Genomic DNA, 15,210 nt, shown 5'->3' on the forward strand with positions numbered 1-15,210 from the left:
AACTTCATGGTTGATTAGGGTGGAAGTGAATAAAATTAAGATAGATATGACGGTAACCACCTCAATGAAAGGATATTGTACATGAAGAAGAAGAAAATAACAGCCCATCCCGAAAAGGAATCGTGCGTATGCCAGCGACGAGAAATTTTTTATTTCATTGCCCCCACCTTGCAAGGTTGTTGGATCCGCCGTTGGGAACAGGCCCCTTCGGGTCCCTCCGGCAAGCGCCCAGTGGATAAACCGGCACTGGAGACCATGGAGAGACAAGCGAAGACGAACAAATCACATAATACGCTCTTCAAAAGCGAATTTCCATACGTAAAAAGTAGATAAAATAATAGCAAATAACTTTAGATGAATTTAATAGCGATAATACCATATCCTTGAACGCACATAGCCATTTACCCATCATCAGTGAAGACATTACCATTTCTCATCGAAGCAAATATCTTGATCATTCCCATAAATTTGCTGGACTTAATTTGCTATAAAATTAAAGAACACGGTAATTATTATTTCATATACTCGTGGAGCAATTCCAATAGAAATTATTGCACAGATTCTGTTCGCCATATGGTAAATTGCATATAAAATAATTATTTCTACAATTTACTGTCCAACCAGATCTAAAAACGTCGATATTTAATTGAGCATGAGATGCTTCTATAATAGGCCAGTCATTGAAATAATTAATATCACGGCTTAATTTTCAGTACGGAATTTTACCAGTGTACTTAAATAAATTCTGTTGACAGTTAAACCTTTCACCCATTTTGTGATAGACCTCTCTTTCAGTCCTGCACACCATCCTTTCCCCCTACCCCGGAGGAGTATAGTGGTCATCGTAATATCGAGTATTGTCCGTTTCCGAAAATCTCTATCTCTGGTCATTTCTTTCAACTCTTCTTGACCATTGCAAAAGGGCTGTGGTGTGGGATCTGCAACACGTACGTGTTCTTCTCATAATATGATCCCCATAATATATATGTTTAATAATTGTTGAGACTGTACAGGTAGGTATATCCTTTTTTGACACCTTATTCTGGATGGAATTCGTTTGAGAGTGTGTTAAGTTTAACTTTAACTCTTCTATTAGTGTGTTCGTATAGGTAGTTCAGTGATAAGTGAAATTAAGTGTTGTGGTATGTCTACCTCTTTTAGTATCTGCCATAAATGTTGCCATTTGACCCTGTCGAACGCTTTGCGATAATCTGTAAAACAAATGTATAGTTGGATATTGAATTCCCCAGATTTCTCTATTATTTGTCAAGGTGTTCTCGAGTAGGTACCTCTACTTCTGGTAAATGGTAAATCCAGTTTGCTCTTGGGGTATTTTCCTTTGTAGAAAAGTTTTCAGTCTTTCGTTGAATCTGTTAAGCAGCATTTTTATTTATATGTAAATAGCTCATATTTTTAGCAAAATAGTAGTTTAAATTATCATATTTATAATCATTGCCACCGTACTGTCTGGCTCTATTAGTTCACTGACTGCAATAATATTCATGCTACTTAAATGTTTAAATATCATCATAGCTCAATACCTGGCCTAACCTTAGCAGATATCCAGTAGTCACCGCCTCAGTTACGCACGAGTGCAAGCCAATGATGTGGTAAAGTCGCCTATAGCCACGCCTTTTAACTTATTTAGCTTCTTTTCTTGTGGACCACCTATAGGACCGCATTAGCTGTTAATAAGGGAATTAACGTGGTGTCGGAAGTAAGCTTTTTTATCTGAGTGTGTTTATACTGTTCAGTGATACATGTATTTTGGTTTAAAAAATTGTATGTTAACATTTTGTGGATTTAGGTTTGAGATGAACTATGATTGTGAATAAGTTTAGCGATTTAAGGCAAGTAAGATAATTTGGATATTTCCTATTTTATTTTAATCTACATATAGGTTTTCCTTGTTCCACTAAAAAAGTAGGTAGATACCTACACGGTACCTACTTTTTTGCTTTTGTTTTTTGGTAATTTACACCTTCATATATATGTACCTATCTTACCTTTTATTTTAACTGCCTGTAATAGTCTTTATACCTTCTAATACTGCCATAATTTTGCTATTCAATTCTGTATAGGTACGGATAACAGACTCAGTTAAACAATTATTATTAACTTAACGTTTGAGAAGTTGTACCTACCTACCTAACTTAAATAACATTGCCAGCTTGATGAAAACCTCTCATTAATTTAATCTGAAAGCAATTAGTGGTATTATAGCCCAAAAAGCTCAAAATTAATAGTTTTCTAGTTTAGGTGTCATCCAAACTAAGAAAGTTATTATTAAAGAAAAGAGAAAAGCTCATGATGCAAATAGTTATATGCATATTTTCAAAGAATGTTATGAGGGGTCTTTGTCTCGGGTTTATGAAAGTATGTACTTTCTTCTTCTTTCTGTGCCATATTAGGTCCCCTCAACGTTGTCAATTACATTGGCGAGTTGTTCACGGTCTTCAGCTACCTAATCGAAATAGTTCTTCGGCACTGTGTATTTCTGTCCAATCGCGAATGTTTTTGAGGCATAGCATGTTACCCTCGATTTTGCTTTTCATGATAAGCTCAAGGAAGGAGGACTGGAGGAAAATTTTTAAAATTTAGGTCTAAAATGGTGAGTTTTAAGGTACTTTTCACACACTTTTGAGTGCCATAAAGACATTCAAAACTTATTCGTTATTAAAATTTTATTAAAGTCAGTACCGATTCCTACACATTTCTTCGCATTCAGGTGCAGTTCTTTCAACAAGTTTAGTACTATTTTTCTCAAGACTTCTCCTGTCAGGCGTAGTACTTCCCTCTTTCTTGATTTTCACTAAGTATTTTTATGTTCCCATAAGCGTCAATGAACTTGACAAAGTCTTCACGAATGTTTATTATTGTGTATGAATCTCCAATATAGAGCAGTCTGTTCCACGTGGGATACGTCGGTCATTTCGTCAAATATGACAGAGTAACAATTTGAACTTTGAACCTGATTCATTATTTGTTCAAGTTCAATTATTTCTTCACCAAAATATGTGTATGTTGCTCGGAAAGATGCTGTGGATAGGTGTATCTCCTGATGCGATTTCATTCCTTAACAATTCCCTGGAATTTCCTTCATTGATAGGTCCAGCATTTTCGTCCAGAAGCAGAAGGCCATCATCACGATGGCCTCTTAGAGGAATATTTTGTCGACCAAGAACACTATAGACTCTAATATTGGTCGTAGTTCTTCTCCTATTTTCTTGTAGTTGTTTAGACCTTTGAGAGTCTATCTGGTTAATGACTGACTTTTGCGGGTTGCGATAACTTTGTAGAAAATTCAGCCCAACATGAACGCAATCCTTGTGTGTATGATGATGATGTTTTTTCATGAGTTTGTATGGGCGTCTGTGCCCATGAATTTGGCGAAAGATGAAGGTTTCGTGACAAGGCTTTGGGCAGTCATTCCTTTAAGGTGACCACATTTTCTTCTTTTTTATTCTTTGTGTGTACAGAATATAGAAATTGATATTATTTTGATTGCTGCCAAGGTCGTTCTAACAATAGGCACTTTGTAAAGTTATCAACATTTTGATTTACAAAATATCCTATATGCCATTCTTGCAGCTTTTGTTACTGCTTTAGTTCAATTCTAGTCCAGAAGATTTATTTATCCTTTGTTTTGTACATATAATATGTGTTTGACTGCAAATATTTAAATTTATATTTTTTTTAATTCTCGGAGGGGGCCATGGCCCCTCTCTGGATCCGCCGTTGGTTGTTATTCGACAGGTATTCAGGGGCGGCTCGTGATAGTACAAGATGGTGAGGCACACTACACTTAAGGAATATTATTATTATTATTATGGTTAGCTTTTCTTTAATAGCCGGAAGGTCGATTTTGTGACGTCATAACGTCACAAAACGGCACCGTATTTATTTTAAGGCTTGCAAACGATATTAAATAACAATTTTATTCGCAAAAGAATAGCCACGAAAGTTCCAAGTCTCTAACAGGTTCATACTCATAGTAGCTGTTTTTTTTAGCTAAAAATAGTAATTAATACGATACCACATATCAAAACAGTATAAATCAGATGTTTCGTCCTTCCTTATTGGTCTCATCAGTGTTGAACAGGAACAGCCATATTAAGCAAAATTTACATTATATACTACATGACAACAACGGGCAACTGATTCCAGTGGCGTAACTAAGGGGGGTTTGTGGGTTATAAGCCCCCCATACGCTTAACATCCTCCTTAATTCCATACCCCCAGAGACCCACCAGTTGTAGCTAAAGTTGCACAAGTTTGACTTGAATGTTTGAACTTGACTTGAGTTTGACTTAATTTCAAGTCAAACTCAAGTCAATCCTTCCGATAAATAATTCAAGTCAAGTCAAACTGGTCAATCGTATAGGTTTGAAAATTCAAACTGTTTGTCAAACTAGTTTGAAAAAGTTTGAAAAATAATTTATTTCGTAGAGATATATTTTTTGTTGAGGTAGGCATGTTAGTTGCCAATTAAGATAAGAAATTTAATAATACAATGAGTTCCATATAAAAGTAACTTGATATAGGAAGCAATTATAGTCAAAAGATGGTAATACATTTCTTAAAAATGATTGCTGTATGCTTAGAATTGCTTGCAAGTTTCGTTTTATCGATATCACTGTTTTATATTTTTATTTGAGTGTTATTACTAGAATAAAACAAAGAATTCGTTAAATTGTTTTTTTTTATCATAACAATTGTAAGTTAGACTACTTTAACAAAAATTTATGAAGGAACAACAAGATATAATATTTTTAATAGAGTAGATTTCATGAATTTTTTGCGACTTTTCAATTTAGTTTTAAAGAATTAGTTCACTATTTGTCCTTTTACAACGCTGTTCTTTATTTTTTCATATTATGTATGCACTTTGCAATTTTCATTGTTTTGAAATCACCTGCCGCAACATCAAATATATCAGTATATTTATTTTTCTTAATTAAATACTGCTTCGACTACAGATTGTTTCTCTTAATTTTTGCAGTGGGAATACCTTCAAAATCAGACTCAATTTGTTCTGGTACTTATTCTGAGCCGAAAAATATCCAGGTTCAGATATTATCTCACAAAGCACACACTTCAAAACGAACGTAATAAACAAGCCAAACATAGACGTCTAAATATGAACTACAAACTAATTTGCGGAGTAGGCGGATATCTACGGGGGGAATAGGGAAATTCTCATAGAAATGTATTAGCTGATATTATATTTAAACCACAGACAGACATATAAAACTCAATAAACACGCTATTTAGGATAATTAAGAAAACTTAATGCATCTACATGAATTTATTTAAAATTTAAACCCAAACATAACATTATTTTTGTAGCCTGTATCCCAAAAAAATATAAAACCAATAACCCTATGGTCAGTTTTGAATTTTAGAAATTTTAGAAATACTTTTGTATTGTCGTGTTTTCCAGGGAACTGCAGGTTGGTACCAGATGTTGTTTTCGATGAGATAAATGCCTCTGTTAATAAAAGAAAGTCATAAAAACTCCAAATGATTATTTTGAACTGTCCATTGATAATGCAAATATGTAGTATTTTTTTGCTACCATTAAGGGCATAGGCGTAACATGTCCCCTGTCAAAATATTCAATGTGTTTTAAATGTATTTATTTTTTTCGAATCCTGAGAAAACTAATAAATATTTTTGAAAAATTTAAACGCAGCATGAAAGATTACATTATTTCTGAGGGCAGAAAATCCCTGAAAACTTCTATATTGTTTATTTTAATAAGTTACAGAGTGAAAATAAAAGGGAAAATTTAGTGTGATTTTGAATTGAAATATTTCATTCAAAAGAAACTTAGATATTATTTATTCTAAGGGACTTTCGGCCCTCGGTAATAACGTAATGTTTCATTCTGCATTCTGCGTTTAAATTTTTCAAAAATACAGGATTCGAAAAAAATGAATATCTACATTTAAAACACATTGAAAATTTTGTCAGGCGACATTTTGCACCTTTCCCCTTAACGAGAACTCGGAGTAACAAAGTGCTTTATTCCTGTTCGAAAGTCAAACTATCCATGTAAATTCATTTCTTCATATTACAAGTTGTAAGACTCCCGTTTAGTAATTCCTAAATTTTTTTTTATCTTGAATGTACTAATCTGGTTAGTGGTTAGTTTTTTTAAGTGAAACTTTTTATTAAATATAATATATTAGATTATAAACCTGGTTCATTCCAGGTCAAATCACTCAGACAAAAACTTTTGGATCTCAGATTTGTATGAAACTTAGTCTATAGCGTCTGCTTAATTCGTCTTTTTTCTCTCAAAATACCATTTTAAGTGATTTTACAGTGATTTGGTATTTATTTAAACAAATTTGCATTTTTTATCGTAAAATATCAATAGAAAAAATAATGTTTTAATAGTGGGGACTCAAAAATTCATTATAACGCATTATAACAAGTTATTTTAATTAAAAACAAGTTTTTGATCCAATTTTTGGCTGGACTATATATAATTGACTGGACTATATATAATTTTGACTCTGATATTATTGCATGTAACTTTTCTTGTATTGTAAAACTATACAAATTCTTCGAACCACTTAAAGTCCTGTGATTTTGCTGTGTGTGGGCAAATTTTCAGCCAAATCGAAGAACTTATATTTTGGGAATGGAGGAACATGTAAAAAAACAGTATTTTAACGATTTCTGCACTAAAATTTGATCAAAAACTTGTTTTAAATAAAAACAACTTATTATAATGCCTAATATTCACATTTTGAGTCCCTTCTATTAAAATATTGTTTTTTCCATTGATATGTTACGATAAAATAATGCAAATTTGTTTAAATAAACACCAAATCGCTTAAAAAATGATAGTTTGAGAAAAATAAGAAGAAGAAGAAAACGGTTCGACCATCAATTTCATTTCTAGATCCGCCATAGGCGGAGTAGCAGAGAAAATTTTAAATAAACACGTTGCCCAAAATGATATTCAAACTTCAAACTGTTTGAAGAAGTTTGATTTCAAGTCAAACCTAAAGATATCGGAATCAAGTCAAGTCAAACTTTTTTACAAAAAAAGTTTGGTTTTCAAGTCAAGTCAAGTTTGCTGAATAAAATCAAACTAGTTTGACTTGATGCATCTCTAGTTGTAGCCCCCCTTAGGATCATCCTGGTTTGACCGTCGACTGATTCTGTTATTATTAATCACTTGCCAAAATGAAATTATGGTACGCAAACAATATACATACCTACAAACACGTGATAATTTCATTTTAGAACCAATTTTATTATATTGTAAATGTGAATATACGGAAATAGAAACAAGCAAGTAAGCAAATTATGGTTAGGTATATTATAAGATTTTATTGCGGTTTTTTTATGTTAAATAAACTAAGGGTTAAATTTTATTTTTTGGTTTTTTATTTATTTTATAAACAGCTTGCTTAAAAGTAAATAAATTATTATGACCGAAATCATAATTTCTAATTTTTTTATTAATGTATTTATTTAATTGACATTGGCAAATGGCTTTCGGCCAGTTAGAGCATGATAACATATTCTAATCATCTAATTATACTAATAGTAAGTACACGTAACTAGAACAAACTGCTCTAACAAACTACCTAAAACTGCAAAAACACGCTAAAGGCATATTTTTGCCTGCCTCTAAAAGGATACTTAATCCCAGTTCCAAAAATTATTCTGTCATGCCGTCGGCCGATCTCCGTCAGCTTCGTAATATGCTACACAAGGCACCATCAGAGGCACGCATCTACGGTGCCTCTGCTATATTTATAATTTGAGTAAAGTAGGTAATGGTGTGTTTATGAAGAACGGGTTAGGGCCGTACCTATTTTTATTTTTTATCATAAAAATAAAGTTATTAAGTTTTATAATAAAAATTAGATTATTTAGCAAATTTCAAAAAGTTAAGTTGTATTTAAAGAATTGATGATGAAATAACGAAAATAAAGTTATTTAGCAAAAATTTCAAACAGTTAAATTGTATTTAAAGAATTGATGATGAAGTAACGAAATAACGTAAATAGTCGATTTATATACTGCTGAGGCACTGACTCACCTGCCTCATAGGACCAGCCGCCACTGCAGGTATTTAGGCTCAAAGTGTGATTTCCGTCTAATAGACGGGGTGTTAGTGTTTAAGCCCAGTTCGTCTAGTCCCAGTTCGTCAAAAAACATCAAATAAGGGAATAAAGACCCTGAGGAAACTCTTTTGAAATGGTTTAATGAGGTAGAAGACGACATAAGCGAAGTGGAATCAATTTGTGATGAAAATATTGCCACTTGCCACTGACTATCATTGCTACACTGTACTAACTATAGTACCTGTCAGTTTTTTTGTTTTAAAATTTTTCAAAAACCTTTTTATTTTCATTTTTCTTACTCTTTGTTTAACTCGATTATAAATTTTTATTAAGATTCTTTGATTTGTTTAATTTTTATCACACTTTTTTTCAGGAGTAAAAAGGTACACAAACAATCGTTCCATTCTCGTTATAATTGTTTTTATTTTAATAAATACAGAAAAACTAAATTAATTACTGTGTTTTTTAGATAATCAATACCTTCAGTAAGTCATCGAGATATTTTTTTGCATTAAAATATTTAACAAAAACAAAAACTACCACTAACATGTTAAACCCGTCTGTCAGGTGGTTAGTTAGTGTTTGCGTCATTGATTTAAGATGTTAGTACTTAAGGGTTAAAAATTATATCTGAGTAGCTAATAAATAACAGCGGGGATAGAGTACATCCCTGTCTGATGCCTCTTTAAATGTTAAATTGTTATACATTCATCGGTTAATCTCCCATCGACTCGTACGATTATATATTCCGCTTCTAGTACCTACCTACAATAATTTTTCTATGATACGTATGATACAATGTCTTGTCAGGTGAGATGTTAGTCAGGATTAAATAATTCTGTTTTTAGCTGGATTGCGAAGCATTTCATAATTGTGAACTCTCTTATCCCTCTATCTTTCTTTCGAGTATCAGTTAGTCAAAAGTGTACCGTTCTTCGTTCTTCTCGTAATAAGTATGCAGCCTTATTACTTTTTACATACTTAATTAAAAAGTTCCCTATCCTGTTAGCTCGCTCTTCTTATATTATAAGAGGTACTTCCTCATTTCTGACTCTGCATGTCCATGATACTCTAAGCATTCGACGCAGGCTTGGGAAAATAGTGCAGTGGTTTCCCTTTGCCTTCTGCACCGCTGTATAACTGTACCTACCTTACCTTATCTTAATCTGACGATTTATCTAGTAGGGGAGTGAAATTAGAACGAAAACATGCATTGTTTCGGAAAAATTCAAACAAGCTTATATTTTTCTAAAACTTTTTTTGTTAGTTTATATGTAATGATATTTATAGGAATAAGGACAGCTGTGTTGCTCTAGAATAAAGTATTTTATTAAAACATGTTTTAATACAACATTTACAATATTTACCTAGAATAAAGAAACGACATTTAATGTCAATATTCCCAATCTATGATTATTTCTACAAATAAGTGAAAATAAAAGTTTCATAAATGCTTGACATTTCATAAATGACGACGTCTGTCAATCCAATCTCTTCTCAGCTAGTGACGGTTCGGCAGGCCAGGAGTGTGTTCCGAATTTCTAACGTTGGCTGACTGCGTTCCAATTTGAAATTCCAATTTGAGATGACATCTTGGAGCACAGCAATATTAAAATGATGAAAGTATAATATGTAGTTTCATTACAAAATATTCAAATATTTTCGTTACCATCTTCATCTTGACCTTCTTCCTGTATAGGGAATGGAACCAGCTTCGAGATATGGAATAGATTAGAGTCTGACTTCTTCCGATTCATATTTACTTTATAAATGGAATTTGATAGTTTTTCTGTTATTTCATATGGTCCAATTTTTAATTCGTCCAATTTTTTTCGGTTTAACCTGTTTCCATTTTCGACAAACACCAAATCACCTATGTTGAAGTCCACATGTTTACGGTTCTTGTCATAAATTTGTTTATTATATTTGTGAGATCTTTTCGTTCTTTCTAAAGCAAGATTTTTGTTTCTTATCCAATCTTTTTCTGAATCTACTTCTTTCAGTTCAGATGGCAGTGTTGTTACTTTTTTGCCATACATTAAATATGATGGTGAGAAACCAGTTACAGTATGTTCGGTATCATTGTATTTGCCCACACATTCTTGTGCTATTGTTGTCCAAGCTTTTTTTTTCTTTTGTCTCGTTAATTCTACACCTAATTTTATTAACCAGGGTTTGATTTAGTCTCTCATTGAGACCATTAGAAAAAGGAGAGTTAGCAGCAGTGAATATTAGTTTCGTAAACTTTTTCTCTAAAAACTTTTTAAAATCATTTGAATTTATTCCTGGATATTGGTCTGATAGAATCATTTCGATTTGATCATTTTCTGGAATACTATTTACAAGTTTAATGAAATCATTTGCAGTTTGAGTTTTCGATGTCAATATATATGCATATCGTGTGAAGTGGTCTACTAGAATATGTAAATATTTTTTTGTAGAACGGGAACCTCCAAAACCTCCTACTGTGTCTATACTGACAATGCTGAAAGGCTTTGTGGCTGGTCCCAAATGTGACATTAATCCGAATTTTTCTAATCCCCTTGATTTATTTCTAATGCATACTGAGCATTTTTGGCAGGTTTCTCTAATGTTTTTTGTTAAGTTTTTTGCTGTATAATATGTTCCAATCATATTATGCATTTGTTTCACTCCTATGTGACACAAGTTTCTATGAACGTTTTTTAAAAATTCTCTACTAAAGTCTTCAGTCAAAAGGATTTTTTCTCTTCCTTTTATATTTTTGTAATAAACATTATGTTTATTTATTAATTTATACTTATTTTCCTGTATGTCTCTATTTTTTTCTTGATCTTCCAGTATATCTTGGATAGTTATTGAATTTACAATTTTTAACTGTTCCTCAGTATTTTTATCTGGGCCTAGGACAGGATTTCTGCTAAGGCAATCAGCTTCTAAGTTATGTTTCCCAGGACAATATTTAACATCAAAATCATATTGTGATAAATAATATGTTAGATCTCCTAGTTCCTCATCAGTCCTAGATTTTATATTCATATTTTCTAATGGTTTATGATCAGAAAAAACAGTAAATTTCTTACCAATTAAGTAATGTTGCCAATACCTAACACATTCTTTAATGGCCAAACACTCCAAGTATATGGCCTTTTTTCTTTTTTGAACTTCATTTAATTTTTTTGAAAAATAAGCCACTGGTTTTTCTTCTTTGTTTTCCTGTGGTTGTTTTAATACCCCTGCTACTCCCAATAAGCTGGCATCAGTATAAATATGTATTGGTAGATTTGGATCAAATATAGTTAATACAGGTTGAGTTAACAATATGTTTTTTAATTTGTCAAACGAATTTTGGCATTCTGTAGTCCAAATAAATGGTTGTCCTTTTCTCAACAGGTTGTGTAATGGGTTCAATGTTATTGCAATGTTTGGCACATATTTGTGGTAAAAATTTATCTTTCCTAGAAATTGTCTTACATGTTTTTGTGTTCTAGGTATTGGAAATTCCTTTATTGAAATTAAGTTGTCCTTCAGTGGTCGTACACTATTATTTTGTATTATATGACCCAAGTATTTTACAGATTCCGCAGCAAATGTGCATTTTGTAAGCTTTAATCTGAATCCTTCACTTTTGATAGCTGTAAATAGTTGTGTTAGATGTCTGATATGTTCTGAGAATGATTTTGAAAAAACTAGTATGTCATCTATGTAGCTCACTGCAAAGTCAGCAAGTTTGTGTTTTCTTATTATATTACACATTATTCGCTGAAATATAGCTGGGGATGTTTTCAGCCCAAATGGTAAACAAGTCCACTGAAAATGTCCCTCTTGTGTAACAAATCCTGTTTTGTATCTATCTGTAATACGCATAGGAATTGACCAAAATGCAGAATTGATATCAAGGGTTGAGAAAAATTTACAGTTTCTCGTCTTTTGCATTAAATCTTCAATATGAGGAAATGGTTGTGATTGTGGCACAACAATTTTATTCAGGTCTCTAAAATCAATGCATAATCGTGATTTTGTATTTTCCTCTCTCTTGTAAGCTAATGTAACTGGTGCTGCGAAGGGGCTGTATGATTCTTCGATTAGCTTTTTGTCTAATAGCATTGCAATTTGCTTTTCAATTTCCTTTCTATCCTCAATTGAGTTTCTATATGGCCTTCTGCTGCAATATTTTTCTTCTAATAAATCAATGTGTGCTTCATAATCCTTTACTGTTCCTACATCATACTTATCTTTGGCAAATATGGATTTGTTTTCATTTATTAATTCATCTATTCTTAATTGTTGATAGCGATCTAAATGGTTTACATAAATTTCAAAAATTTGATTTTCAAAGTGTTCATTAAAATTTATTAAATGTTTATTTCCCATTTCATTTGACATATCAGATACCTTTGAATTATCATTTGTTTCCTTAGAAGCAAATATTATTTCTTCATTAATTTCCTTAGAAATTTTAGCATTTGTTTGAAAAGTTTTTTCTATTTCCTTAGAAATAGTATCTATATGTATAGGTGGTTTTTGACTTATTTTCAGGTTTTCATCTTGACATAAATAAAAATTTTTTATACAGTCTAAACCAATTAGAAAATCATAATCAAAATTATCCTTGTCAATCACAAAGACTTCAGTTTCTTTTTCTACGTCAAAAATTTTTATACTTAATTTGACCATTCCATTTGTTTTTTTAAGGCCATTAATAGTTTTTAAATTAGTACCTCTAGGATTAATTAGTCTTTCATTATTTATTTTCAACAATTTTGAATTTATTAATGAGACATTTGAACCTGAATCATATATTCCAAAAATCTCAAAATTGCTATTCAGTACTAATTTTACTTTTATTAATGGCAACACTAGCAGTTTTTTTGATTTTCATTTTGTAGTTCACATTCTATTTCTGAGTTGTTGATAAGTTGAATTTGACTATCTTTGTCATTGTGATTATCTTTTGCCTTATACCAACATGCTGATTCTAAGTGGTAACGTGTTCCTTTTTTAAGCTTTTCACAAATACTGCATATGTGTTTTTGTTCTTTGTATAATCTTTGGCTGGTTTTGTATTGTTTTTCTTCAACTTTTTCTTTAAAATCTAAGAATACTTTCTGTCTTTTACCTTGCTTGTTTACCAAGTATTCATTCTTGTTCAACTCACTAAATAGATGAGTAGTTGAAATCAATGAATATTTATCAAGTTTATTCATTATGTCGTCTGGCAAACCTAATACAATAAGGTTTATTAATGTGTCATTGTCGATTGTTTTATTTACTTCCAATAATAATCTTTCTTTTTTTGTTGCATATTCTATAAGAGAACCACTTTGATATTTGAATGTGAATGCGTATTTGATTTGAGACCAACCTTTCTTTTCATATGCATCACAAAAGTTTGTTTTCCAAATTTTCCAATCTGATTGTACTGTGTATTTAATTATCATGCTACTGTACCAATCTAAACATTGTTTTTCAAGTAAGTATTTTAATGACTCTATTTTCTGTTCATCATCTATGATTTCAAATCGTTCGCACTCTCTCTCAAAGTCTTCCATCCACTGACAAGCATTCGGTATTTTTATAGAAAATTTTTCAATCAAAAAACTTTCAGTTACTCTGCTTAAATTTTTTATTGATGGTATTTCTTTTTCATAAGTAGCAACTACAGATTGTGTTTTCTCATCTAAATACTGTTCCCCAAATTGTAAATTCTCACCATCATCTAAATATATCTTTCTCATTTCAATATCTAATGGTACCCATAAATTTCTTTTTTGACCTCTTTTTTTCAAAGAATTTTTTACTTTCATAAATACATTAGATTTCGCTAGGTATGTATGTTTATTTACCTGCTTGAATTCTTCTGGGAGCTCAAAAACACGTCCATCTGGAGTTTCAATTGCTGTTATACATATTTCATTCGTTTTTCCATCTGCGGATCCCTGTATTGTAAACTGGAACTTTAATTTCTCCATTTTTTTGACTAGTAATGTCGTTTTGTAATGATATTTATAGGAATAAGGACAGCTGTGTTGCTCTAGAATAAAGTATTTTATTAAAACATGTTTTAATACAACATTTACAATATTTACCTAGAATAAAGAAACGACATTTAATGTCAATATTCCCAATCTATGATTATTTCTACAAATAAGTGAAAATAAAAGTTTCATAAATGCTTGACATTTCATAAATGACGACGTCTGTCAATCCAATCTCTTCTCAGCTAGTGACGGTTCGGCAGGCCAGGAGTGTGTTCCGAATTTCTAACGTTGGCTGACTGCGTTCCAATTTGAAATTCCAATTTGAGATGACATCTTGGAGCACAGCAATATTAAAATGATGAAAGTATAATATGTAGTTTCATTACATATATACATGTTAAAGTAAAAAGTTCTACTCGCGGATTTGGCCGCTAATTGTTTATTAATTGTTTAAAGAATAACAATTGTTTTGTATTAATAATTTTGAAAATATCGTTAAATTCATCATTTTACTTTGACCAAATATGTTTCTATTTTGGTTTTGATTATACTGAATCCGAATATGACATTACAATTTGAAAATTCTTATACAGAAGCTCTTATTGGCCATGAGCCGATGGGTAGAGGGGATTTGACAGCTTTCTCCAGCGCTGTTAGTGGCAGTTTTGTGCATTTATCTGATAAATTTAAATGGCGCGCCATGGGTAGAGTAGAGGGGATTTGACAGTTTTCGCCACAGCTGTTAGTGCAACGTTGCCACATTTAGTAGATTTCTACTTTTTTGGTAGATTTTTGATATTTTTTAAAAAATTCTAGTAGGCAATATTTTTTAGTAGATTTTTGGTATATTTCAACATTTTCTTATGACTAAAATAAAATTTGCTTTTTAATAGTATTTACCCCATTTCTAAATTAATTTTTAGACATTTTGTTACAATTTCCCAATGTCATTACCGAAAATAAGATTCAGGGGTGGGATTCTGTGTACAATCGCTAACACCAGGTTTGTTCCAACACGACCGAGAACCGTCAGGAAACGGTAACGATCCTGCGCAGTAAAGAAAATCCGTTCCAACAAAAATATGATCGTCATCGGATCGTCCTTCCCACTGTTCCAACAAGAATTGTGATCTTTCGGTGACGGTTTCGTGATGATC

At 31.8% G+C, this 15,210-nt stretch overlaps 1 protein-coding gene across 3 annotated transcripts in view; it reads left to right on the forward strand.

Annotated features, from left to right (window-relative positions):
• Positions 1-1,593: 1,593 nt before the first annotated feature.
• LOC114329273 (homeobox protein DBX1-B) overlaps positions 1,594-15,210 on the forward strand; it is a 306,498-nt gene continuing 292,881 nt past the window's right edge. The window contains exon 1 of one of the 3 annotated variants that reach the window (XM_028278318.2): positions 1,594-1,717. Coding sequence is in view for 1 of the 3 variants with exons in the window: in XM_028278316.2 (XP_028134117.1) it covers positions 1,822-1,850 (29 nt within the window). In the remaining 2 variants the exon portion in view is untranslated. Of the gene's footprint in view, positions 1,855-15,210 lie in introns of all 3 variants that reach the window. The other 2 variants (XM_028278317.2, XM_028278316.2) reach the window with 2 other exon arrangements.

This window comes from Diabrotica virgifera, chromosome 1 (assembly GCF_917563875.1).
Source record: "Diabrotica virgifera virgifera chromosome 1, PGI_DIABVI_V3a".
Lineage (NCBI taxonomy): Eukaryota > Metazoa > Arthropoda > Insecta > Coleoptera > Chrysomelidae > Diabrotica > Diabrotica virgifera.